The following is a 27,647-nucleotide window of genomic DNA, read 5'->3' on the forward strand; positions in this document are numbered from 1 at the left end:
CACAGTTTTTGCAGAAGGTGGGCGCTGGGTAACACCTGGCTCAGCGCAAGCCCACTGCAGGGCCTCGGGTTCAGCGCCTGCGAGCCCCCAGGGAGAAAGATAAACACAAAATGCCGCCCCCCCCCCCGGGAGAAGGGCTCAACGCGAGGGGCATTTGCAGCTTCGGCGCAGGCAACGCGAAGGCGAAGCGCCGGTGAGCCCCTTCCCTCCCTGCGAGCGCTCAGTTCCGCCATCCGCTCCCTGCCTGGGGGTGGCCCCCGGCTCCTCCCTCCGCTCCCTGGCCCGGGGCTTCGCTTAACACGCCGCCCCAGCGCTGAGCGAGGATTCGCCGCCACGGCCGGGCCCCGTCCCAGCCTGCACGCAGGGGGGGCCGGGCCAGCCCCAAGCGGGGGCGCTGGTCGCTGGCTGGAGGAGGAGCCGGGCCGGAGCGGGAAGTATCGCGGTGCTGGGCCGCCGCCGCCCGCTAGTCGCTCTCCGAGCGCGCAGGGAGGGAGCTGGGCTCCCGAGCGCTGCGCGGGGCGATGGGGCCGCGGGCCCGCCCGCCGCACCCTTCCCTGGGCAGCTGGTAGCCGGTGAAGCCCGCAGAGCGCAGACCGGGAGCCCGCGCTTTCCCCCCCGGGACATGGCAACCGAGCCTCCGCGCCCAGCGCCGCCTGTGGGGCGGTGTCCGGAGAGCGGGCAGCGCCGCGCTGCTGACCGGGAGGAGGCCGAGCCGCTGCGGGGCACCGCGCTCGAGCCGTCCCCCGCCTCGGCCGCGGCAGGCGGGGGCAGGCAGGGACTACTGAACGGCTGCGTCCCGCTCTCCCACCAGGTGGCCGGGCACATGTACGGCAAGGATAAAGGGGGTGAGTGCGGACGAGCGGGGCGTGGAGCCCGCATCTGTCGAGGTCGCGAGCTGGTCGGGGGAGGGGGGCATCACAGCGGGCCCTGGCTGCCTTCTTCCAGGTGCGGTCTGGTTTCCTCTCCTACTCCACCCCGGTGTGATTCGAGCCTGGGTCGTGTCGCGTCTCCTCCTCTCCCATTGAACCCTTCTCCTTTTAATTTCCTCTTGCGGGTGCGATCGTGGATTCGTAGGTGCTGGAACTAGGGGTGCAGGAGATGTTGCCGCACCCCTGACTTGAAGTGCTTTCCATTTACAGGGTTTACAGTTGGGTTCAGTGGCTTTTAGCACCCCCACTATAAAAATTATTCCAGCCCCCTCCCACCCAGTGAATTGGCTGTTCTTTGCTTTGCTATGGTCCGAGTCTCAGGTGGGTGGTGTCTCAGTGCTCCCCTTTTGCCTGTTGGAGTGTGTGAACCCTATATGAAGTGTGCATGTATTTCCCAGTGATCTGTAAGGATTCCTACTCAGGAAGAGGTTGTGTGACTGGGGTGAAACCTGTATTAATCTAACACCCAAGGGGCCAGCAAAAGTCAGATGCTTCATAGCGATTTGTTCTTAACTGAAGGTCGTATAAAATTATAGGAGAGACTGCATTGGGATTCTCCAGAGCAAAGGACTTGACTATTGGTGATTGTTTCTCAGTGCAGGTTTCACTGGGAATACTGAATAAGAGCTATAAGGAAAACATCTGAGTGAGGTACAGCTGAATATAATGATGGTATTCATTTTGAACGACAAAAGAGAGGTTTAGTTACCATGCAAAAACGGATCCTCGTCCTACGGAAAATCTTGGGTGGGCGAGAGAGGAGAACAGGGAACAATCAAATCTCAACAACGAAGATTTTAATTCATCACCCCACTTTAAACAAGTGTCTGCTCAGTCCCTTTTGGTGAGGTGTTGGGAACGTTTTCTGGTTTAGGAAATTAAACTTATCTCTGAAGTAATCTTAACAGACCCGTTTCAGTAGGTACAAAAGGGTCTGTGGGAAATGTATTTCCATTTATATAATCATGTACAAGTGACAAGTGCCCATGGAACCTTCCAGATACTGCCTATAACTGTTAACTGAGAGGAAATGCCTATTTTTTGACTGAATGTACGTTTTAATGGATCCCTAAAGTTCTGAAATCTTCTTTAAATTGTCCTCCTCTTCTGACTTCTGAGATACTTTTGGTGAATACTTTTCTCCTACAGTAGGTGTAGTACTACAATGCTGAAGCTTTTAGGTTGCTGATTAGGAAAAGATATTAGTTGAACCCCCTCTCAAAAAGTAGTTGACTGTCTCATAAACTAGATATTAATCTATTCAGGAAAATTGATAGTCCGTTTGATATTTTGTCTGTCCACTTAAAAGCGGGTTTCATTTAATAAAATACATTTCTCTGCAATGAGCCTCTCTGGAATACAGCTAAATACCTTGTCTGTTATAGTAATTTTAAGTTTGTTGGTGTTTTTACAGGGTCCCTTCCTTCCAGCCCCCCACCCCAAATACTCAAGCATATTAAAACAATATCTATTAGAGAGAAATTGGATAACTATTAAAAGGCTTTTGTTTCTCCTGTCTACGTGTACAAGCAGCCCACAAATTTGTTTGACAAATAAACAAACATCTGGAGGTGCAATAGATTTTTTGATCCCAACCCCGCCTCCCAACCTTATCCGTTAGACCCACTGGTATGGACAGTCCATGTACAATATCTTAACCACTGTGTTTCTAAATAATATTACATAAGCAACTGCAACATTATATTGTATGCCTCTACTCCAGTTTAAAATACTTCCATCATCCTGTTCGCTGAATGCCTGTCCTTCCACTTTGAGGGAAAAAACTTCCCCAAAGAGACATTTAGGCCCAAGTCCACAAAAGTATTGATGATCCTAGCTTTCTTCGACTTCAGTGGAAGTTGGGAACTTCAGTTCCTTTGTGGATCTGGGCCTTAGTGCCAAGTATTAATAATGCCCATCCTTGTAAAGAACACAGAGAATATTTCATAACCGTTTTCTGCTGTGTGTGTGTGTGTGTGTGTGTGTGTGTGTGTGTGTGTGTGTGTGTGTTCAAAGGGAAAGTTAGGGGCATGATCTTTTTATTGAAGTCTTTCTGTATGATAAATGGGAGTGGTTGGCAAGTCTTATCTGGTAGTGAGCACAAAGTTAAATACAAATTACATTTTATATTTATTAGTTTTGCAGCTGCTCAACATGAATCTTTCTTTTTTCATGAGTTCAGTAAGCATTACATTGACCTTGTGAGTCTACCTGAAATGGTTCCTATTTAAAAATGTTTTGTATGGTAAGAAAATGTATGTTCCATAATCCAACACATATGATGATTTTTTTTAGTTACATCTGGCAATAAAACATCTGGGATTTCTGTTTAAGAGTGTAAGGGGATGAGTGATTACTTGAAATTAGAGGGAACATTCTAGTGATCTACCAGATAGGATGAAAATGTAGTCCTCAAGCTCCTTGTTGGAGTCTGGAGTGACTAATTTGAAGAATGTTTATATACATCTGTTGGTCTTTCTCATTCATGGAAGATTGATGGGACTAATCTGTTGACAAGTTTCAAACGGAAAATATACTTGTTACCCTATTTTCCCAAGGGATAGTGAGCCGTGTTCTTGGCCCATCTTTGTAAAGTACTTTGAGATCCTTTCAAAGGATCATGTCTTTCTATTTAAGAAATAAGCAGAATGAGTGTCTTCTAAAGTTAATGTTCAGGCTCTGTTTATGTGAAAAAATGGTTTATTTATAATCCCACCAAGGATATATATTCCATGTAATGTGAGAATATTTGTGCAATAACCAAATAAGATAGCTTTCTTGTTTTGGTCATTCTATCTTGTAGAAAGATGCACATGCAGAGAGAGAGCTCCATTGTGCCTTCTGTTGGTGGAAGTCAGGTTTTTGGTTGCCAACCTGTGTTACTAGTTGTTTATAAATGCATTGAGATGTCGATCTTTATTGTGCATGAAACCAAACCAAACCCACCCCTCCAAACCACATTAATATGATTCTGAAGTAGTGTTTTGTTTTTGTTTTAGGTGGGTGGGGAAGAGGAGGAGGAGGAAACTTGTCCTTGTGAAAAGGACCAGAGCAGAGCAATAGGCCTGGAAACTAACTAGACCTCTTTTTTACCGTTGTTAGTAGGTTTTAACACTTGGAAACGTTCTGTATAGTTAAGAAAGATTGTACTAAATTTTCAAGTAATAAGTTTAATCATAATTCAAAGAGTAACATATCAGAAGTAGGCTGCTGTTTAAACAAACAAACAAAAAGCTCAAAACAAACTACCCAAACACTTGTACAACAGTTTGTCCTCAAACTTCAATATTCATTACATTTCATTTTGTCATTTCAGTATTGCATGGGTTTTTTTTTTTGAGAAGTATTTGCCTTGCCTTTATGTTGTCTAACCTTGATGATGCAGTGGCAGAATGTAAACTTGGGGTTAACTGATGTTCTGTATATGGCTTTTAACATTGGGATCATTAGACTAATTCACGTATTTGTCAGTAGAGTACTTAATGCACCTGAGGGTCTGCTTTCCCCCATGTCTACACAGAAGTATATGTAAAAATGGCTGTTTCTCAAAGATGCATTTTGTTGATCCCAGTGAGTGGTGAGGCCCTTATTCGCTTTGTGTCTGGAAGTTCTTAATTGTGGAATGTGTTCAAAACCCTAGTCTTAGCAAACTGCTTGTTTTCAGTCTTAAATTTATACCACTTATAAAAAGCCTATTACTAATGATGCAGCCAATTTATAGGCTGCGAACTAACTTTTGACTGAAAGTCCTTGTAGCCTTTTCTGTAAAGAGAGGGGCATGTAATTCACATGCCAGTACAGTAGGCACTTGTTTTCAGCAAAACTTTGTAAGAGCAACCGCCACTTATGAGCACCATTTCTCCTGGGAACACTTGTCCACTTGGTAACAGAAACACAGCCGCCGCATAAGAGCAACATTTGTGACATTGTGACATCGCATCCAGGGTGGAGATGAAGGGGAGGATGTAGAGGCATTGCCCCCCAAAACTGCATCTTTCCACTCCCCTCCTGACCCTGGCCCTTAAGTGCAGCTCCAGGGCACACAGCTCTGTCCACTTGCCCTGCCTGACACAGCCTGTGTGGAGAGCATGTGTAAGGGGCTGTTTTGAAGGAGGATCTGGAAGAGAGGGATTTTTTTTGGGGGGGGAGCAGCAGAGATACAACTGGAAGGTTTCTTCCTCCTTTCTTCAGCATCTGGCTTGCAGGTGGTGGAGAGAGTTTGCTGTTTTGCATTGGGGAGTGTCAGCCCCCCAGTGCACTGAGCTGTCCCCTCCCTCAGTTGCTGGTGGAGGGGTGTGGGTATGCTGTTTTGCAGTGGGGCGGTTAAGTGACTTCCCTCCCCAGGTCACTGCCCTGTCCCTTTCCCTCCTCTCATTTCCGATGTCCATGCTAGGAACCATCCCTCATCCATTGCAGGCTGTGCACGGTGCCTTCCCCAGCTATCCATTCCTTGCCAGGGTGTAGCATGAAGCTGTCAGTGGGAGCATCCTCAGCTTGTCCCTGGCAGCTGGGCTCGCTCGGCCATTTTGCCAACTGGGGGCTCTCCTGCTAAACCCAGCATTCACCTGCCCCGTTCCCCCCAAATCTTCCAAATCCCCTCACCCCCAACAACATTGCTGCCCCATGTTTTCCAAAACACCTTTAATTCTTCCTACACATTTGGTCAGACGACACTCCCCATAACAGCAACAGCCACTTAGGAGAGACATAGCGAAAGGGCATCAATATGTTGTTACTAATGAGCGTCTACTGTATCTAAATAAAGGACAAACATTCAAAACTCTAGAAAACTATGTTCAGTTTAAACTGTGGGCTAAGTGACTGCCAAGACATTTTTACACCATTTATAGTACTTACAAAATCACCCACTACCTGATACATTCCATAGGCCACATAACTATACACACTGAACTCTACAGTATTCACTATATAGTTCAGTGTGTAAATAGAAATTACAGAAAAATATAAAACTAGGCTTTTTTTTAAAAAGAAAAAGCCACAGAAGAAGCAACCTTCATGTAATGCCATTTCCAAGACTGTCCAAAGAAACCCAATTAAATGTAAATCACCCCAGAAAATTACCAATTTTAATATTAATAAGACTTTTATTGTCACCTGTGACTTAAGATCCCACCCAGTTTTGTTTGTTTACCATGTCTCATGAACTTTCATAAACTTTGAAAGGCTAAAAGTCAGACTCAGAACTTATTCTAGGTATGCTTTTTAAAAAAAAAAAAACAACAAAAACCAAATAACATATTGATCCTTCTGATAACTGCCATTTTCTGTTTTGTATAGAGAATTTACCAGAAAAGTTTGGAATGAATACATCATAGAAAGAAGCTTGTCCCCCCCCAAAATGGGATTTTTCCTCTTGATCAGAATGGCACTCTTCAGTTTCGGCTCTCCCTATTACAAAAATTGAGCAGTGGAGCAGTAGAAATCTCCTTAAAGGAACAAAGTTGTGTTGGCCTGTCCTTCTGATGAGGACAGTTTAAGGCAGGCAGTGCTGGCTCTTGGTGAGCTGCAGTCACTTTTTGAGCCTCTCCTTTTTTTCCATTTTCCACCCAACCCTTATCTTTTGACTGTGTGCCAAAACAATTAATTTAAGTAAATTTAAGAGACTGAGCTGAGAGATTCAGTTAATTTCTCACAAAGTTACTTTGTAGCATTGCTATCAGCTAATCCATAAGGCTGATCTCAACAACGTAGCACATGTGCAGGAAAAACTGACTGCTTTGACTAAGCCTTGTAATCCCCACATTGCCTATTAATTTTTGTCGTTATGGGCATTTTGGTGGCTCCTGTTATAGTTAAGTTAAATAGTATGGAAACTGTTGCAAGCATAACTCCTGTCCTCCTTTCATGTGTTCATAACTTGCTGAAACCTGAATGTATTCTCCACTAAAAGAAAATAGAATTATTTTTGTCTGGCTTAACTTTTAACAGGAATTGAATTGCTTTGAAAACCAATATAGTAGGATTAGTCACTCTATAAACAGGAGAGTAGCTTTGTTCTTCTTCTGTTCTATATGCTGTTCTGTTCTCTGTACGTTTTTACACTGTGGTGAACAGCATGGTGTACCAGTGTGTGGTGGTGTTTCCATTCAGTTCTTCCTCTGAGGAGAGATGAGAGAGTGTCTTGTTTTGCTACCTGTTTTGTTAAATATACCTATAGATATATGACCATGCTAGAGAAGTAAGGTCAAAGAAATGCATGTTGCATTTGGAGTGGAAAGTGGTGAGGTTTGTGATAGCTCTTAGTTCCAGAGGGGGTCATGCCCTAGTCTTGGACCACCCCTGGAGAAGGTTCTGTTTCCTGTGCTGATGAAATTTACTCTCATTGTTCAGAGTTCCATTGTGCTAGAGGAGCGAATGCTGCTCATAGAAGCAATGTTCTCAAATGAACAAGTGGGTTTCTGACCAGGCCACAGCTGCGCCAACCAAGCATGACCAACACACATACAGGTGAGATTCCAGCAAAAACTCAAGATTGGGGCAGCTTTCTTAGATTGACCTGCTGCCTACGACGCCATACAGATGAATAGTCTTCTCCTGAAATTTAGCAAAATTATCCCATGCAGTACAATAATAAAATTCTTCTGAGATGTTCTGACCAATCGTAGGTTTTGCATTTTCCTTGGTGACTAGGTCAGCAGGACATGCACTCTCAGTGATGGCCTACCACAGGGCACAGTCCTAGCACCAATCCCATTTAATATGTACACCAGTGACTTTCCCCAAACATCATCATGGAAATTTGACTGATGATGATGACATTGCTTTGAATACACAGGCAAAGTATTTACCTACTGTAGAACAAATCCTAAAAAGCATGGAAGAATATTTCTTATATTGGCAGCTAAAACCAAACCCCATTAAGTTTGTCGTATCAGCATTTCATCTAAACAGTTGAGAGGCTAGGGTGGGAACTACATGTGGACTTTTGTTGCCAGCAGCTAAAAAATGATTCCATTTTGAATGATCTTGGTGTGACATTTGACTGAATTGTAACATACCACCTATACCTGAAAAATACCCACGACAAAATAAAGATGCATGTAAATCTCATATAGAAACTGTCAGGAACGATTGGGGAGCTGATGCAAAACTATGGACCTCTTCACTGGCCTTTGTCTACTTTATTGCAGAATACTGCTCATTTGTCCAATTTATAGCTCCCACATATCTCTTGTCAACTCTCAACACTGCTGTGCAGATCACTGTGATCACACAGTAAGATCAGCATCACAACCATGGCTTCCTGTACTGGCGTACATCAACCCAACCCAAATTTGTTGCAACTTGGGAATCCTTTGGGAATCCCATCATGTTGGAGCAAACAAGGATTTTCCAATACACGAAGGCTTAAATAACATACTGAGATTCTGATTCAATCCCAGAAAACCTTTTCGGCTTGCAATACAAGAGCTTGAAGACTAAGGGTTTTTTTTTTGGCCAAAGATCAATGGCGAGCAAAGTGGAAGGACACCAACCTCCTGAACAGACGTGTCATCTAGTACTCAACTGGAGAACCCAGTGGCTTTTCCCTCCCATGGAAAATATGGTCCACTTTGAACTGCGTATGCACATCATGTGGTAGATGTGTCCATTTCCTCTGTAAATGGAGACTGCGCCACAATCCTATTCGTGACTATGGAAACTGACTTCAGACCATGACACACTTCAGCCATTGTCCCAGATGATCATATCCTGGTGGTATCTCTGCTATCCACTCCATGTTACCTGAGGCAATCAATTGGATTGCTTGCCTAAACTTGGACATTTATGTTTTTAAACCATATGAAAGAAGAAGAGGTATGAAGTCGTTGGCCAGTCTTTTTCCCAGAGCTTTAAACAGCCTTTTAGGTATCCTGGGCCTGGAGAACTTTGAAGATAAGGACTGAGACCTTACACTTGATTCATAGTTCAATGGGAAGGTGGTGTAGATTGCATAGGACAGGTAACCTGTGTTGCTGAGGAGAGAGACTGCATTGTTTTGTACTAGTTGGTGTTCAGATAAGTGCTGAAGGTTTTATGCTCAGCTATATTGCATTTCTGTAATCCAGCTGAGTGATGACTGAGACATGAATAAGTGAGGCCAGGTCTTCGTCTGCCAGGATGGGATAGAGACTCCTAGCCAACTGGAAATGGTAGAAAGCATTATTTGTGGCTGTTGCGATGTGAGAGCTTTCCATCAGTAAGGAATCTAAGAGTACTCCGAGATTGAATTGAGCAATTTTGGATGTGAACCTTGAATAACAGGAAACTGCACCCATGCTGTGAACTCCTCAGCATACTTTCCTCTTCCCACTGAATCACTTTTGTTTTGCTCAGGTTCAGCTTTAGCTAGCTGTTCTTCATCCATGAGTTGATCTCATCCAGGCACTGCGCCATCTTGGTGGTAGTGGCATGGTCATATGTGGTGAAAGATAGGTAGAGCTGTGTATCATCTACATATTGCTGTCGCTTGAGTCCATGTTATCTGACCAGCTCTCCTAGTTAGTGGTTCCATGCAGATACTGAAAAGAAACTTTGTGGAACCACATAAGTGAGGGGTCTAGTGGTGGAGATGCAGTTGTCCATCACCATTCTTTGGGTGCATCCCTGCTGGCGGGACTCAATTGAATAAAAGATGTTCTCTAATCCACCTTATCTCTCAAACTAGTGCATTACCCTGGACTCCTCTCTCAGGCGAGACTATAGTATCTCTTGATCAACAGTGTCAAGTGCTGCACAAAGGTTCAGAAGGATAACAATGGATATCTATATTCTGTCCATTGACAATAGGAGGTCATCCATCAGTGTCACTAAAGCAGTTTTAGGCCAGGTATACACTATAGTCTATATTGGTATAATTATGTTGCTTAGAGGTGTGAAAAATCCACATCCCTGAATGACAGTTATATTGACCTTAGCTCCTGTGTAGACAGTGCTATGTTGATGGGAGAGCTTCTCCCATTGACATAGCTACTGCCTCTGGGGGAGGTGGATTAGCTATGCTGGTAGGAGAAGTTATTCCGTCAGTGTAGTAATGTCTTCACTAAAGTGCTGCAGCAGTGCAGACAAGCCCTTAGTTTTGTGTCCTGGCCTAAAATCCCAGTTGTGCTGGGTCTAGAATGTTAGCTTCAGTTAGATGAGCTTGTAGTTGATCTTTGGCTCAGAAATGACAGGTTTGACACGGGGTGATAGTTGACTAGAACTGAAGTATTTAGAGTGGGTTTCTTTTTTGTTAATTGTACTACATGTTTGAAGGAAGAAGAGAAGATTCCTTTTTGGAATAAGGCACTGGCTGTTTTCATCAAGGGTGGCATTAGTTATTCATTTATCTCTTTCACAAAGCAAGAAGGGTATGGGTTGGATTCGTTTCTTGGTTTGGGATTCCTTTAGGGTGTCCAGAACCACTTGATAAGTGAATATATTGAACTTGGGAAATGCAGGCAGAGTGGATCCATGTTGTCTGAGAAGGCATCCTGAATGTGTGTGATCTTTTCAGTGAAGTAGGATGATAGTTCTTTGATTCAGTTATACGTACTCAGAATTAAGTGATTAACCATCCTGGATAGCTCCTTGGGGTGGGATTTGGCAACCTCAAAGGAGACTGAAAGGAAGGTTCTTGGACCTGTAATACAGTTTCAGTGTAGGCTTTGAGGAATTTGTTTCACTCTCTCTGAATCAGCCTTTGTTTTCTGCCATCTGCATTCAGTTTTCTGCCCATCTCTCTCCATCCAACAGAGGGTGTCAGAAAACCAAGGAGACCTGCGTGGGAAATGGGAAGCATGGGACTATTTTTTTGAGGAATAGCATGCCAATGGCTGAGGCCAGTGTAAAATGGTAATGATTCACCAGGTCCTTGACTTCTTGTCCTGTGGGTGGGGTTTGGAATTTGGTTGGGGGACACAATTCAGGAGAGAAACTTCCATTGCTGATGTTTTTTTAGCAGTATTTTAGCTAACTCGTCAAGCCACAGCATTGTAATGCTCCTTAACAAAATAGAACTAAAAAACTCCCTAAATTGCTAAAAATAGGTAGAAATTGTGGAAAAATTGAAGGCTTTTGAGAGGAAAATATTTGATTTATAAAGTTTTAGAGGGAGCTGTGATTAACAAATATATTTGTAAATGCTTCGTTCCAGCATGATGCATCAGTATATATTGCCGTAAGAAATCTTTGATCTAAAGTGTGCTCTTGTTTTAGCGATAAACTAGGTATTTGGGATTTAGCCCAGAAATTATATAGGTAAAATATTTGACTTGTTGAAGGTCTATTCAGAGAATGGAAAAAATGAATTTTAGATTTTTTTTGATAGCAAAGATGTTAGCGGATTAAAGTAGAACGTGCAAAGGGCTTTGTAACTCATCAGAGTATCTGTTTTCTATGTAATGCCTATTGCAGGATTCATATCTGTAGCATTGCTGCCACTTGGGTAACAGTAATTAGAACAAAATATTGGTGTCTTTGTCATAAAACAAAATTCCCTTTATATGTTTAAAAACTATTTTGATTAGTAAATATATAACAAGGCATTCTTCTTAGTGCAATAGGATTATCAAAATGGCCCATAACTGAGTGTAATTTCTGCTTTAGTTTGTAATTTAAAGGTGTTTTTTTTAAAGCAGTTTAGTGGATATGCTTACAAGTAACAGGGTATGATAAAATATATTGTACAAGCTAGAATGCCTTTAGTGAAAACTTTATGGAAGAACAAACATGTTCTTGAAACTCTCATTATGGTGAGAAAATTCTACTTACACTGCCACAAAGAGCCCAATCCGGTAGAAGTTCCACATGCGTAGTAATAATTGTCTTCAGATTTTCCTATTCAGAACAGCTACAGGATCAGCAGGATCCTGTGAAAAGTAACAGGAACAATGAAACTTATTCTGTTTCCCAGAAAGATCAATTTCAGAATTGATATTTTGGTTCCAAAAGGACCAGTACTCTGGCATGCTGTTAAAATCACTTTCTAGAGAATAATTTTTTTATTAATGCCTGAATACTATGTAGTGTATCTGCTAAGGATGCTCTACACGCAACGTACCTAACAAAACATAAGAAAGGAAATGAAAAAAATGAGGCATTACTACTCTCAGCATGTCACAATTAGTGTGACTTAGTGCAGCCTGTGCACTACAACCTCAACTTTGCCCTGGTCTTCCAGATTCTTTTCTCAAACTTCTTTCCTCCAACACCACCGAGACCAGGCCTTTCTGCCTCTTCCCTTCCAGCACAGTCCTATAAAAATCACTTGTACTCAGAGTGTTGGAAGGCTTCCATCCCGACTCGTGTAGAGTTAAGATATCAAGTATTTTCCTGTTAAAATCATTTTATAACTTAAAACATTTTCTACAAGAATTCTTCTCCTCTCCTTTTCCCTGGCCCCTGCTAAGAGTTTGGTGATTGGGGCTGCGTTTGCTAGCTTCCACTGTTCTTTACAAAGAAACTTTGTTCCACTTTCTTTGCAAAGAATAGTAGGAGTAGTTTATACTGAGCAGTTTAGCTACCTCTTGTGTAATATTTTCTAGCTTTAAAAGACAGGACCGTTGCATTCTTCAGAATTAAACTGTGAATGAACTGTTTGTTTCTCTAGGTATATTGCAGCATCCAGATGGCACAGTCTTGAAGCAATTGCAGCCACCGCCTCGGGGTCCCAGAGAACAAGAGTTCTACAACAAGGTATGAGTTCTTCAGTAAGGATGTGGCCTGCCTTATTGAAAGGGGAATGTTGTGTCTGATTCACTTAAAACATTCCCTCCCCATCACCACCTGAAAAAAAAGACACTGCAGTGTCAAGGTTAAGTAATACAATGGGTAAGTAATGCATCGTCCATTCACATGTAGAAATTTGGATTCCAATCCTGCTTTTCCAGTGTTGCAGGTTTGAGTGATATTGCATTGGCAGAGTTGTCAGGACGTTTTATGTGTTGCCTGGATCTTGTTATTAGAAGAGTTTCTGCTCTTTGAGTCCCAAATATACCCTCCAGATAGGGTTTGGGATCATGTACCTGTTCCACAGACAACAATTCCACATATTACACTTGAAAAATGAGCAAAAAAGAAAAACCTACACCACACACGCATCTACTTTCTCTAATTGCAAAGCCACTATGTGTACTTCTGCTTCTTATTCCATCTCATTTTTCTATGAAATGTCTCAAAATTCTATATTTAGATATGTAGTGTATATCACCCATCCCTCAAGTTCTGATTCATTAAGAGAATAATTCTATTCTCCACTGTATTAACAAACCAGACCCATTAATTTTAAACAAACAAAAACAAAAAACCTCCCTTCTAACTGAGTGAAATTCTCAGCCTGTTCCAAATCGGCTTATAATGAAATTTATATACTGTCCAAATGTATTGCCTTCTTGGGTTTCCTTTATTGGTACCTCAGAAAATTGTAACAAAACATAGGCTGATATTTGTTTCCTTGCCAAGGTTTTGCTATTACTAGGGTTTTCCCTGAAGGACTTCCTCTGCACTTTGTTCTCTTTACCTCAGTGAGTTGCTCCAATTTTACTAACATACCTAGGTTGAAGCATGAGACAAGAGAACATGAAATCTTCATACGGGATCAAATCGGTAGTCCATCCAGTCCAGTATCCTGTTTCTCCCAGTGGCCAGTACCATAAATTTAAGGAGAAGGTTCAAGAAACCCTGTAGTGGAAACCTTGCTGTTGACCTTTTGTGTGTTGAAATAAACCATTTATTCCTAGTACCGTAAAATATTTTTGGGGTTTGTAAGAAAAATTGTAACTTGCATCTTAATAAATATACTTTTTCTTTGTACATAAACTGTAAATAAAAATAAGATTTTAAATGTTATTTGAACTGTTTAGATTTTAGATTCACCTTGCAGGTCTACAGGGATTTATGTAGAGTTTTTAATTGATGTACAAAATAATTTGTGGTTGCATGCCTACAGAGCAGGCATTAATTTTAATGTGATTGTATTTATATGGCATAATCAGTCTTTTTTAGCAGAATAAAATGAATATTCTCAAGTCATTTGTCATACTGGTGTTCATACCACATTGATGATTTTCTTATACATGCTCTGTAGGGGTCACCAAAAATAATATGGTTTTTATAAAAAAACAATAGCTTTTGTTGTAAAATGTTTGGTCTGTATGTATTTTCAAATGTCAGAATTCAGAAATTGTGAGAGTAAGTCCACAGTCAAATCTGTAGATTAGTAAGAAATATTATTGATACTTGTTGCTGAGATTTTTATGTCCTTAACACTTTTTGGACTTTAACTTAAGAAAAATCTTTAAATGAGTGAGTTCACCAGAATAATTTATGTTTTGGGAATGCATGTTGATACAAAATTGACTGTGGAACACAAAACCCTGCGAGTGAAAACAATATTTGCATATCAGTGTAACTTGATAATTGATGTTATAAAACTGTTTAAAATCACAATTACTCTTGAGTTACAAGAGGCTCAGCAGGAGTCATTTAAACCTAAATGTAAATATTTTCCTGAAGCTTCATAATGGTTATGCCATTAGACAAATCTACAGAGGACATAATTCAGGTTGGGTGGTAATTCCCCAGCAAGAGTAGGAGATTGAATAGAGGGGTCTTGAAGAATGATAAAATACCAACGAATAAACTCTATGTAAGTCTAGACCCTGATAAAGATGTGCCATCACTACCCCAACCCCAATTCTTCTATGAAAGTCCAGGGAATAGAAGTATTCAAGTATCCGAAGAGGAACTTTAAAGCATTAACTTCCATCATGCCGGATTTTTTTGTGTACCTATTTTCGTAGACCATGTAAAAGAAGCTTGGGGACAAAACTAAGGACAAAGCGATCTTTTGTGATGCCACCATGGATGGAGTAGCTCTTTCAGCAAGTTCTATGGTTACTAGTGTAGTGGCTAGAAGCCAATTTTAATTAAGAATCCTAGGAAGGGGATTCACCTGCTAAACAAATCCTGGTATTGACCAAGATTTGACGTAGCCAGCTATTTGGGGGAAACCCTGGAGGAAGCACTTTTTGAGAAGGCGCGTGTGTTTCTAGTCTCCAACTATTCAAGCTAAAAGTAGACAGTGAATAGTGTTCTATATGGAATAAATTATTTTGTGTGTGTGGGCAGAGTCACTATTGAAGAGGACAGCAAGAACAGACGATGGAGCAGGAGGAAGTAGGGGAGGCATTTCAGGATATGGTGATTTGAATGCCACCTTCATCTTAATTTGTCCATTAACATACTACCAGGTGTGTTCTGCCCCTATTCCACTAAATCACCTGGCTCTCCTGAAATTTTAGGACTTCATTTCTGATGGGAGTTGTCTGACAATAATAATGATAACAACCAATAATATGGCAACTGTTGTCTGTTTCAATAAGCAGAAGGGTAGTAGAAGCTTCCTGCCCCCATGGAGATAATGGCCATTCTCCATTGAGCAGAGCCTCAACTGCCCATTGATGCAGGCTAATTACAAATAGGAGTCTTACAATAAACACCAATGCAGATTTGTTTAGTGGGACAATATTGGATCAGTGAGTGTGGAACCTGCACCAAACAACAATTTTAATGCCAATAATTAAGGGGAAGGGGAAACAACAGTTGAATCTGTTCAGAAGCAGATGATAAATCCAAAATTCCAAGGTAATTTTCAGGAATCAGTGAAAATTAAGACCTCTTTAGTAATCTCTATTCAATTTCTGCCTAAATATGGATCATTTGGTTGAAATTTTTTCTTTTATTGTTTTCCTGGGGGATGCATTTGATCAGGGAGAGAGACCTTTTCAGTCCAACTATCATCTAGTTAACAAAATAAAACTTGGTTTGCTTGATTACTTATTTGCTATGAGATTATTTCATTGGGTAAATCAAATTTTACTTTACTGTGCAAGAACGTGTGGCAGTCTACACTGATGGAAAATGACAAGTAGTGCTTATCTCTGTTACTAGGGAGGGGAAAAAATAAACTCTAGCAAGATACTGGAAGACTAATACAGAAATTGTCCCCTATAAAATGCAACTGAGTAACAGATTAACTATCTGTAATTTTAGTTAATGGTTTACTAGACATTGCTTACATTGCTAGCTTTAAAGAATGTGTACACCAATTTTAAAATAGCAGTATTGTCTACTTTCTGTCGTGCTGTGAAAACTGCAGACAACACCTTTTCTCTTTAAAAAAAAAAAAAAAAAAAAAAAGTTTCCCCCTCAGTTTCTTGTCCCCGTTTTCAGGCACATTCTCCTGGGGCTGTGTACAGAAGTGGCCCATATCTTACTGCATGGGGAGTGCAGAACTATCCAGAAAGTTGTATCATTTCATTTCTAATACTTCTACCTAGTTAAAAGCCTGAGGATTCTCTTGCTTTTCATTGGTTACAGCTCATTTCAGTAATCTTCCAAATCCATAAGCAGGGAGAAAAGGAAACATGTCCTGAGTGAGGTTTTCCTTTTTTCAGAATTTCTTACACTGCAACTGATGACAAGTCACTTGCAAATTGCAGTCTAATGGAAACATGTAGTTGGAGCCAGTGGGAAACTACAGAGAAATTGCAAAACAAGAGGGAGATTGTTTTTGAGGATATATGATTGTTACTCTAATATGACAGTTCTTTTTCCCAATCATGATTTTTTCTTTTGTTTCTACAAATAGGTTATCAAAATAGAAAAGGTATGCAATAATAGGAAATAGGTTTGATTTCCTAAAGTTAAAGTGCTAACATCCAGTTATCTCATGTATTGTGGGATTCAGCAGCCTCTAAATTTAGGTTTCCTAATGCTCTCCGTTATGAACATTTCTTGTAATCTTTGTGCCACTCTTACACATTCATTGTTTGCAGCAGAATTTAATATTCAGTGGGCAGGAGGGAAGAATTCTCTTAGATTACAGAAATGCATTTTTATTGTCTCATGAAATGTCATTCAGATTTGACTGAGATACAAACTGTCAGAAATGAAAATGGTTTCCTTCTCTCACTCTTGGCAGCATGCCACAATCACTGGACACGGTGAGGCTGGGCTCTCTCTGTCGTGAAAGCCACAGCAGCACATCCTACACTGGGAATACGTTGCAGCTGCAAGAGCAGCTATATCTGAGGGGTGGGATGTGGGGAAAGAGAACAGGGCTGCGTTACCCTAAGTGTAAACCCCTGGACCTAGCACATGAGGGCCTTGATGGTCCACTTTGCTCTCACCCAGGGTGGAGGTATCTATAGGGAAGAAGAGCTCCCCAAGCTCTCAGACTGGGGGCAGAGACAGGTTTGGCTTCTTCCAACCATTCCCTAGGCCCAGGACATGGCTTCAGTAATTAATTCCCTTTCCTTCAGGACAACACAAGTGGCAGTAGGTTCCTCAATTCTGGTGCAGGGGATAGATGGGTGTGGCTGGGTTCTGGCCCCTTTTGGAAAATCCACTTTCTCCTGCTGCCAGGTAATGTTACTCTTGTAGCTCAAATAGTAGCAGTCTGCTGCAGGCTTAGGGTTCAGACTCTGTTGATGCATAATATGGGTATGAGGAAGCTATTTGTTTCTCATACGAGAAGTTGGCTTTTATATTTTTCTTTACTTTAAAATTAAAACATAAGTTAGGACTGCTTACACACAACCCATTTAAAAACATTAGTGAGGCTGCAAAGTCCAGCACTTGAGTATTAGGAAACAATAGACTTACAGTTGACGATGCAACCTTAATTCTGCACCACTGTGTATATGCCTTATAGTGTAGTCTTAAAGACATAACTTGATATTTTTTCCAAATGACCCATGTCTCATTCACTACACAGGCTGGCTGCATAAGAAAGTAGAATTGACTGTTGCCCAGGCAACCTTAATATGTCTTTCTTTTCTTTAGAGTGTTTGTATTTGTAACTAAATAATGTTATGTAGTATAGTTTTGTGTGTGTAATATATGTATATTAGTACAGGTGCAACATACACATTTTTCACCTGAAGCCTGAATTTCTTGTGCTTGCATTTGTTCTATAGAGTCCTTGCGACTTGGCTGTACAGGCAACACTGGATTGTGCTTCTAATGATCATCTTTGCTCTCTGTCCCACTCCTCTACCCCAGGAAAGGCAGCAGCTTCTTTCAGTCATGGAGGGGTTTTTTTGCTTTGTTTCTTTCATTTATAATTAGGATGCCAGTGACTTGAGGCAGCTCAAAAGAATTCAGATGGTTCACCTTCCCACTCCATTGTGGAAAGTCAGCCAGCCATTTGAAGAGGTTTCTGGGTTGGAAGCTTTCTAATAGAACTGTAACAACTAACAAGGCTTAGCCCTTTTTCAGCCTATATAAGGCAAAGTGTGATAAGGCAGCCTGTGTCCTGTAAACTGTTCTTTGCTGGTGACATAAAATGAAAGAGATCAAGGAGGTCAGGAATCTTTTGCTGCATGTTGAATTACAGTATTTAATAAGCTCAGTTAATCAGTTTTACATGATCATGAATGTGGTGCTTCAGTCCAAAATGGGATGGAGAGTGAGGTCAAAATGGAAGAACTGGCAACAATGAATAAGCTGCATTAAATTGTAAATACGAAGTTTTTGACTGCAGAACTTAAAGCTGTTCTTGTAATTCCTCTAACAAAGGCTGTTCATTACCCATCCATTTATTTTGCTTTCCCCACTGTCATATGCAAGCATCAGTTCCTACAAACCCCAAACCTAATGAAGAATAAAACATAAATCTCAAAATGAAAAAAAATTAGAAGAAAAGGAAGATTAAATTGAGCCTCACTGTATTAAACATGCTTTAAAAAGATGTCAACTTAAATATTTTCTCTGTTAGAAATTTGTTTATTTACTATAGTTAAATACTGTTAAAGGTAACTAAGATTATAAATTTAATTAGAATATTCTGTGTTCAGATTGATTACTTGGCATTTGACAGCCCTTTGTATGCTGTCAGTTTCATTGCTTCTTCTGAATATTCAGTTTTCCTCATTTGTGTAGGTCTTTCATGCAGCAACAGAAGATTGAAAAAGACTTTTCAAAAAGGAAACAACTTGCAAAACCTTATAAATTAACACGAGGGAAATAAGGGCAGATGTATTTCCTTAAACTACTTTTTTTTTTTAATGATGAGATGTCAAGTTGGCACTATCTGTTTAAATTCCTTTCTCTCTTACCCTGTCCTAAAAGCAGTGGCTAGAAAACTAGCAATCCATGTTACTGAACATAAAATGTTTATTTTGAGAGACACTCATACAGAACACAAATTAAATAAAATGATCCATCAACCTCCACCCCAGGCTAAAGTGAGTAAACTGATGATCTTTGCATTGTGTCCTGAAAGTTAAAGAAGTTGGGGAAAGCCAATTTTATTGCTACTCTGTACTGAAAATGTCTTGCCACCAGTTCTTCAACCTCATTGCCTTACTTTAAGTGGGTTTGCACAGATATATCTGAAAGCAGCATTTGGACCTGCAGGTGGAAGAACGTGTTAATTATGTGCAAGTAAGAAAATCTAGGTCATTCTCTCATAAATAAATTGGCTTTTCAGGGCTAAAAGGATTAAGAAGTATTTTTTTAAATCCCTAAAGTAAGCAGATACAATTCTGAATGCATACAGAGAGTAGATCTGTTGATTATTTGCCACTTCTGTATAATCAGTTTTCAGAGTAGAACCATACTCAAAATAAAAGTAGATCAGATTGGCAAATTTGAGAACTGGAGAGAAAATTCTAAAAACGAAAGAATAGGTACAAAATAAACTCATCTACTGAGGCAGTGTGTAAAGCCACTACTTAAAGCTTTTCTGAATAGGCCATAAACTAAAGTTAAAAAGCATTGTCTAAAATACTTGAAAATCTTGAAAAATCTCATCCATAGTCTAAAGAGCATGTCATTTCCCCTGTTGTTTTCAGAATTCAGTCATATATCCTGGTCATTTTCTTGGTCAGTGTATAAGCAGACCAGACCTGCTCTTAAGGGATATGAATGTGATTGATTAAGTAAGAAAGCTGTAATTGAATTTGGCTTTTTGATTCCTAAATCTCATGACCTACTTTTCTTGTTTGGCTTGTCAGATGTAGCCCATCATAGAATTTCAATTGTCTAGTCTTCATATTCAATGCTGTGTTTAGTGAAAGACCATATTTTACCAGTTTTAAAGAAGCCTCAAGCTGGCCTCTCTCTCTCTCTCTTTTTTTTCGTGTGTGTGTGTTGGGGGGAGGGGGGGGGGGGGCTCAAACATGCATCCCAACACCACCTTGCTTATCTGTTGAGTTCTGTGCGTGCAGTGGTGGTAGTGGTTGAAATGTATGTACAGAGATACCCACACGTGGATGTCACTTCTTGAAAATTTGGCCTGTGGTCCTTTATTCTTCATAAATGGTACAAAATAATTATTTGAAAACATGGTAAATGAATTTTAATACAGTCCAGTCATGCTGTTGGTGCCATCACATTTTGTTGATGGCAAGGCGTGTGTCATTGTAAACAATTTAACTTTCTCCACTTGTATAGAATTGCCTGAACTATCTAGTTAGAACTCTCACACCACATAGCAGTATTGAAAATATAATAAGAAAACCCTATACACCACAACATAACAGAAGAAACTGATTTTTCAATTAGATTGCTAGATAATTTAAAATGACATAGGTGAGGAAAAAGTAGCAGGTAAAATAGTTTGGCAACAGGACATGAGCTCAGGCTAAATACAGATTTTGATGGATAATTTTCTGTGTTTTATTAACTTGAATTATAACATGAGTATAGCTGTGGAAAGACAGTTACACTGTACTTAATTTTTCTGCATCATTTTAGACTGGGGACCGACGAGTTAGGCAGTAGTTCTTCAGAAAAGGACCTGAGGGTTACAGTGGACAAGAAACTGGATATGAATCAACAATGTGCCCTTATTGCCAAGAAGGCTAATGGCATATTGGGCTGCATTAGTAGGAGCATTGCCAGCAGATAGAGGGAAGTGATTATTCCCCTCTATTCAGCACTAGTGAGGCCACATCTGGAGTATTGTGGTCATTTTTGGGCCCCCCACTACAGAAAGGATGTGGACAAATTGGAGAGAGTCCAGCAGAGGGCAATAAAAATGATTAGGAGGATGGTTCACGTGACTTATGAGGGGAGACTGAGGGAACTGGGCTTATTTAGTCTGCAGAAGAGAAGAGTGGGGGTGGATTTGATAGCAACCTTCAAGTCCCTGAAGGGGGGTTCCAAAGAGGATGGAGATAGGCTGCTCTCAGTGGTGGCAGATGACAGAACAAGAAGCAGTGGTTTCAAGTTTAAGTGGGAGAGGTCTAGGTTGGATAGTAGGAAAACCTTTTTTTCCTAGAAGGGTGGTGAAGCACTGGAATGGGTTACCTAGGGAGGTGGTGGAATCTCTATCCTTAGAGGTTTTTAAGGTGGCTTGACAAAGCCCTGGCTGGGATGATTTAGTTGGGGTTGGTCCTGCTTTGAGCAGGGGGTTGGACTAGATGACCTCCTGAGATCCCTTTCAACCCTAATCTTCTATGATATTAGAATATTTAAATAGTTGCTAGCAATTTATGTATAACTTCTCATGGCAATAAAATTATCTAAATTGTATGGTGCACAGAAATATAGAGGGGAAACTACTTTAAAATTCATTTAAAAATAAACACATACCTAAATAATTGAGACAGACTCTAATATTAAAGTAATATTATTGTAGTATCTTCTCTGTGTGAGTTGCCTCCTGCACTAAAAACATATAATTGCTGAAATATAATTTAAAATTTTGTTGAAGTATAGTATCTTTTCACCTACCCCCCCCAACCACCCAAGCCTTTGAATTTGACCAAGTAGCTATTAAAAACTGCAGCAGACAGCATTGCTTGTCAACTTGCATAAAAAGGGGGTGATGAGGCTAATTAGATTTTCTTCTCACTCTTCTTATTGTGCCATTTGATGTCTCTCTTTTTGTCAGCATTTCTAAATTAAACACATACATATATATATATATATATATATATATATATTAACTGCTGTGAAAGTTTACGCTGAGCAGTATAAGTGTGAAAGGGGGTCAATTTTTATGAATTTGTTGATCTACCAGTTGACTTAAAAGGTGAAATCTAAGAAACTACATTTGCCAATTAAGTGTTATGCCCAATATTAGAATGGAATCCAATAGAATAACTCCTTTTTATTTAGTCCAGAGAGTGTTAGTTTATTAACTGAATGTAAGGTTCTTTTCAGGTCAATTTTGAACTTGAATAATATTTCTCAAATCAGGACAATTGGTTACTCTTAACTGATGAACAATTCATGAATTCACTGAAACCATGTCAATATACCATCATAGTGGTGAGCTGTTGATTATACATAAATCAAGTGTAGCCACATGTTCTAGGTATGTATTGCACACAGCAATATAGTCTTGCAAGCAATTGTCAAAGAATAGGGTTAAGGCTCAGCATTTACACTAAGGAACAATGCAAATCACCAAGATTTCTTATTACATTTACTTGTGAAAATCAGTTCTTTCGTACCTAGCACATATATCACTTTTCCAGTATTTCTCTAAGGAATAAGGATGTACTTGTTGTAGGGCACTTTTAGGTGTGTGCTCCCTGCTATTGGAATTGATTGGTCCAAAATGGATAAGTTTAGGACTTGAAAAGCAATTGCTTAAAGTTATGGTTCAGATCTCTCTTAGGCCAATTTGTTTGGACTCATAAAGGAGGGCACACATATAGCATTAGTTAAAATCTAAAATATTATGTGAGGCCTCACTAGAGACTGCAGACTTAGCCAGATAACCTTCAGTTATTTGTATTTCTCCTTCCATTTTTTAATATCTTTGAAATGAAGTCTCACCACTTCTTATCCTCATAACCCTGGGATGTGGGAGGAGTTCTTTCCAGACAGCTGGTCTGGGTGCTCATCACACTGGGGATTCTGCAGCTTCCTCGTGGGTTCGGTCAGCTGTGGTGTCTTATGTTGTGGGATTTCAGGGCTCATTGGAGGGAGCCGCCTTATGACTTCTCTTGAGTGTGTGCCCGCTGAATGCTCAGATGTCGCTCTCTCTCTCTCTCTGCTGTTACCGATGGATACTGATGGAGTTTGTGCATAACAGATTTCTTCAGTCCTTTTCTTACCGGAGGCTTTTTATGGCAGAAAAAGGTTTTATCAGTATGCAAATTATGAGAGATTCTTGCCTAGTTGATTGAGAATCTCTTTTAGCTATTTTAATTTTTATTTTTGGGGAGAAGAACTACCAGTTTGGCTGATCTGTAGGTCCTAAACAAGGTATCTCACGAGATGAACCATTTTCTTCTTGTTTTTACTTTCTTGGTGGATTCTGTTCTGGGATGGGCAGAGGGGGATGGCTTTTTTATATTTTATATATAAAACTACTTTACATTGTCCACAACAATTTAAACAAAAACTGGTTAAGTTGGTTGTCTCCTGGGGTGGGCAGAATCCCTTTAAGACAATTTTCTGCTATAAAGGGTACAGAGAACAGATATGCCTTGAATGATTAATTTCTCCTGGATTAAAAATACATAATTTTATATATCTGTTCTCTATGCCTTTTACAGCAGAAAGTTCTCATAAAGGGATGCCCACCCCAGGAGATAACTAACTTCACTCGTTTTTATTTAAATTGCTGTGGACAGTGTAAAACAGTGCTGGTGCTAGCTCACTGGATGCCCTAGGCACTCCTTCCTCTTCTTCTCCCAGCCAGAGCAGGAACCTGACCACCATGGAATTTGTCAAAAAGAACAACAAAAACAAACAAGAACAACCCAAAACAAAACCAAAAAAGGCCCCAGCCTGCCCAACCAAAATGTTACATTGCACACACATCTCTCTCCCAGGGAGAGAGAGAGAGAGAGAGAACTAACCACATGTGACAGATGTTAGTCATTTAATGCACTGTTTGCAAGCTCTTGGATGAGAGTGGTGTAAGAACTGTATAGAATAGAGCCCTGAATGCTTACGTAGTTTCTGTTTGAATACTTTGTGCTGGTGGCTAAGGGGGAAAAACTTATGACAAAAGTTTGCCTAGTTGGCATGGACAGATTTGTACCTTTTGACATGTGTTGTATGTTTTTAAGGAGAACAGAAGACCAACCTGAAAGTGATGATATTGAGGGGTCTTTAGAAGATCGTAAGTTTGAATGGAGGGTGATGAAGAGGAGGGGATGCATTGTTTCAACATACTGGTTGGGGAAAAGAGAGAAGGATAAATGATGCCAAACTGGATTGGCAAGTGATACAGCACTGCCCAAATATTAGTTTAGAACTGGACCTGAAAAACCAATTGGTTTAAAAAAACAAACCCAAAACCTGTACCCCCTCCCTTTATGGCTAACAAAGAACAAATTCTTGCTGTTTGGAATACACACACTCTGGAGATGACATGATACCAGGCAGACAGTTTGAAAGTGTCTGTCTAGGATACAGACATGCTTGAAGGACCCTTCAAAGAGAGAGACTTTTTAAATTGTGGGTCAAATGATTTTTTTTATATGTTGTAAGTAAAAGTCTATGGTTCGTTGCAAAACTACTAGTCTGCTTAGTAGTATCAATATTAGTCTGAGGTATGCTATGTATAATATAATGGATTTCTTCAAGAAAATATAGTTTTTGGGTTTTTTTAAGCCTGCTTGTTTACTTTGTGGGGGTGGGGTTGAGGGGGCACAAGTTGTACTGGATGTTCTCGAAGGAAGGAAAAATGACTTGTGCTTCCTTAGACCTTAAGATCAGAAGTTGAGTAGAGAGACAACTTTAGTACAGAATCAGAATTGAAGATACACTGGTGACATCCCTATAAGATGCTGTGATGATGATTGCATAGGCTGTTGTGGGCCAGGGAAGGCATAAGGGGCTGAAGAAATTTACTTTGGTAGCATGGGTTTGCTGTGATGATATGTTGTCTCTAATTCTAATCATACTAGAAAGCAGGACCCTGAAACAAACTACTTAGGTTTGTGCTGAGTAGAATAGCTTTGGACCACTGGTGGGATAGTTTTTATTTTGTGTTAACTCACTGTCTCCTTTTTTAATCTTGCACCACACAAGAAACTCAAACCAGTCACTCTGATCTAATTATGTTTCTACTTACAAGATAAAGACCATTCATCTGTTGTTGGGCTATGAGTGTTGCAAGACTTACCTTCTGCTATCTTACAATCCCTGTTGCGTGAGAGACAAGATTTGGAGAATAGTAAGATCAGCTATAATCCAACCAATTTGGTGGGTAGTGTTTTAAAACTAGTTGGTGTATATATTGTCTGACTTTCACCTTCATTTCTACCTCTACAGAGAAGATACTTTTCTCAGTATTGCTGTTCTCAGGTCCCTGGTAACTTCATGTTAATGTTTGGCTATGCTGAAGATTTTTAGTGTAAGACATCTTAAACAGCCCTACATGGATCTATGTTCGGTATGCCTCATGGAACCTAAGGCTCTTGCTAAGTGCTATTTACTCCTTCCCTGAGGCTGCGAGTCCTATCAAGTGTTGCTTAATTTTCATTATGCAAAACTTAAACAAATGTGAAGTGTAACTTGCTGTTTGGTTGCTGTTAGAAAATAAACTGAAATTCTTTATATAAAATCATATTCTTCCTGTTTGATATCAAACTAAAACTTCTATCTAATTTAATAGACACCACCAAATCAGTACATCTTTAAGAAAAATTAGAATTTGAAAGTATTAGAGACTTTCTAAAATCCACTTACATATCATGTTTTATAAAGCAAACTATGGAAATATCATAAAGCAGTTTTGAGTTTAGTAGAAGATCTATTGCTCCATTGTAATTTATAATATATCTTTCTTTGTCAGATAAGTAATTTTATATTGTTTACAATACACTATTTTGCCCAGTGAAAAGTTTTTCCCACAATTGTGGGAGTTGGGAATATCCTGAGACTTTCAGCTGTAGTTTTCGTATAGTCTCAGACATATATATCTTTTTCTAGAGTCTGACAATTTACATACAACTGCATTTTTGCTATTTAAAAGGAGTATTTTGTAATTCTTTATATATATTCATGGACTCTTAAGTTTTGGCATTGTTAAGTAGTTGAATGACTGTATTCTGACTTTTGTTTACTGAGATATGTTGAGAAATATTAGAATAGTTGGCTAAAGGCTAATCAAGTCTCACTTTTGACTTGTGACCTGAATTTATTTCCACATTATGTTGTGACAGTCACATGATATTACTTAAAAAATTTGTGAAGTCAAACACTTAAAAGTTAGGAAATACTAGATTTACAGTTTCTGTTGCAACCGTAGTTCCCCTCAGTGGCATTTCCTAGCTTTTAAATGTTTGACTTTGCAACCTAATGTTCTTTTAAAAATAAAAAAGAAAAATAAAAGAAACATTTTATTACATACAATTGTAACAACATCCCATCATGCCTTATCAGAAGTGTCTGAACCCTGAACTTTCTTCACTGTAGCACAGATTTCTACCACTTAATCTACAGGACAAGCTACAATAGCTGGCTGCAGGAAAGCTTGAGAGGAGAGTATCATTTCTTGCACATTTATTATTGCTCTAAATGTTGCTAAAAAGTACTTTAAAAACCATATCAATTGCACTGCACATGTTCATAGCAATTTCAAAACATTTGAGATTCTGTCAAATGAAGAGTTTCACCAAAACATTTAAAGGAACTTTAATAAAAACTAGTTTCCTCCTAAAATTCAATGATTTTTCTACCCCATGTCACTTAGGTGCATTAAGCTGTTTATAAAAATTCTTTCAGTTTTTTAATAGGAAAGAGTATTCCCTGCCCCGCCCACAGCCTCTCTCATAGTCAAAAACAGAAGAGCTGTTTGGGCTGAACACTTTTCCCCTTCCCCCGCCCTCCCAAAAAAAAAAGAAAAGAAAAAAGTACTTTGAAGCGGAGACCAAATATCCAATTTATAGTTTTAAACCTGGACTACCATTAGATTGGATAGCTTCCATTTGTGCTATCTGAAAAATGTAGCTCATGACATGTGACATCCATACCTACTCCAGTCTGAACTGGCATCAGTAGTTGTGCAGTGCTGTTAATGGGCATGTTTGCGCCATTTGCATACCTGTGTTACACAGATAGAATGGTGATAACTTGAATAAATTAAAAATGATTGCTTTAAAAATTGGATTTTATGAATGAGTGATGTACTTGCTGAAGATTGTTTGTTTGGAATAAGCAGTAACCTTTGGTTTCCAGGCAAGGCTTCTTGATGGTCCATTATTCCAACTTTTGAGGGGTAGAACTGGAAATTCCATTCTCTTGTAGTTAGCATGCACACAACATGTGTTGCTTAATGCAGTGGTTCTCAAACTTATTTGATCATGACTCTCTTCTTTTATGTCTAGCAGTTTACACCCTCCACCCGAGACACAAGTGCATGTACCGATATATGCGGCAGCAGTTCTGCATTTGAATAATTTTTGGCCTCTTTGTTTTTCACTTGTTTTTTTTCTGTTGCACAAATGAGCCAATGATCCATTGTAATAACAGCAAAAGCAAAACTGTGATTGTGGTCGATGCTTACAATTAAATGTGCACACTGTGTCGTAGCGAACGGATTAACGTATGAATGATGATGACTTCATATCTTGCTATGCAAGCTTAACAGAAATCTATCAAAATGCACAGTGCCATCTAGAATCCAATGCACAGCACCATCTGAGGACCTGATATGTCTGGAGGAAACAGCTTTGCTAGTTATTCATTGCTCTTAGTAAAATGTGCCCAGTAAGTCCATCGTCCGTGTGTCCCCGTCTCTTCTCTCCCCTCCCCCCC

At 39.9% G+C, this 27,647-nt stretch overlaps 1 protein-coding gene across 1 annotated transcript in view; it reads left to right on the top strand.

The window, feature by feature from the left end:
* Positions 1 to 465: 465 nt before the first annotated feature.
* IPMK (inositol polyphosphate multikinase) overlaps positions 466 to 27,647 on the top strand; it is a 66,986-nt gene continuing 39,804 nt past the window's right edge. Inside the window, exons 1-2 of the mRNA XM_067552759.1 lie at positions 466 to 845; positions 12,520 to 12,605. Coding sequence (XP_067408860.1) covers positions 623 to 845; positions 12,520 to 12,605 — 309 coding nt within the window. The 5' untranslated portion in view covers positions 466 to 622. The remainder of the gene's footprint in view (positions 846 to 12,519; positions 12,606 to 27,647) is intronic.

Source organism: Emydura macquarii, unplaced genomic scaffold, assembly GCF_026122565.2.
Source record: "Emydura macquarii macquarii isolate MOO-44397 ecotype Brisbane River unplaced genomic scaffold, CSIRO-AGI_Emac_v2 contig_1390, whole genome shotgun sequence".
In the NCBI taxonomy this organism is placed as follows: domain Eukaryota; kingdom Metazoa; phylum Chordata; order Testudines; family Chelidae; genus Emydura; species Emydura macquarii.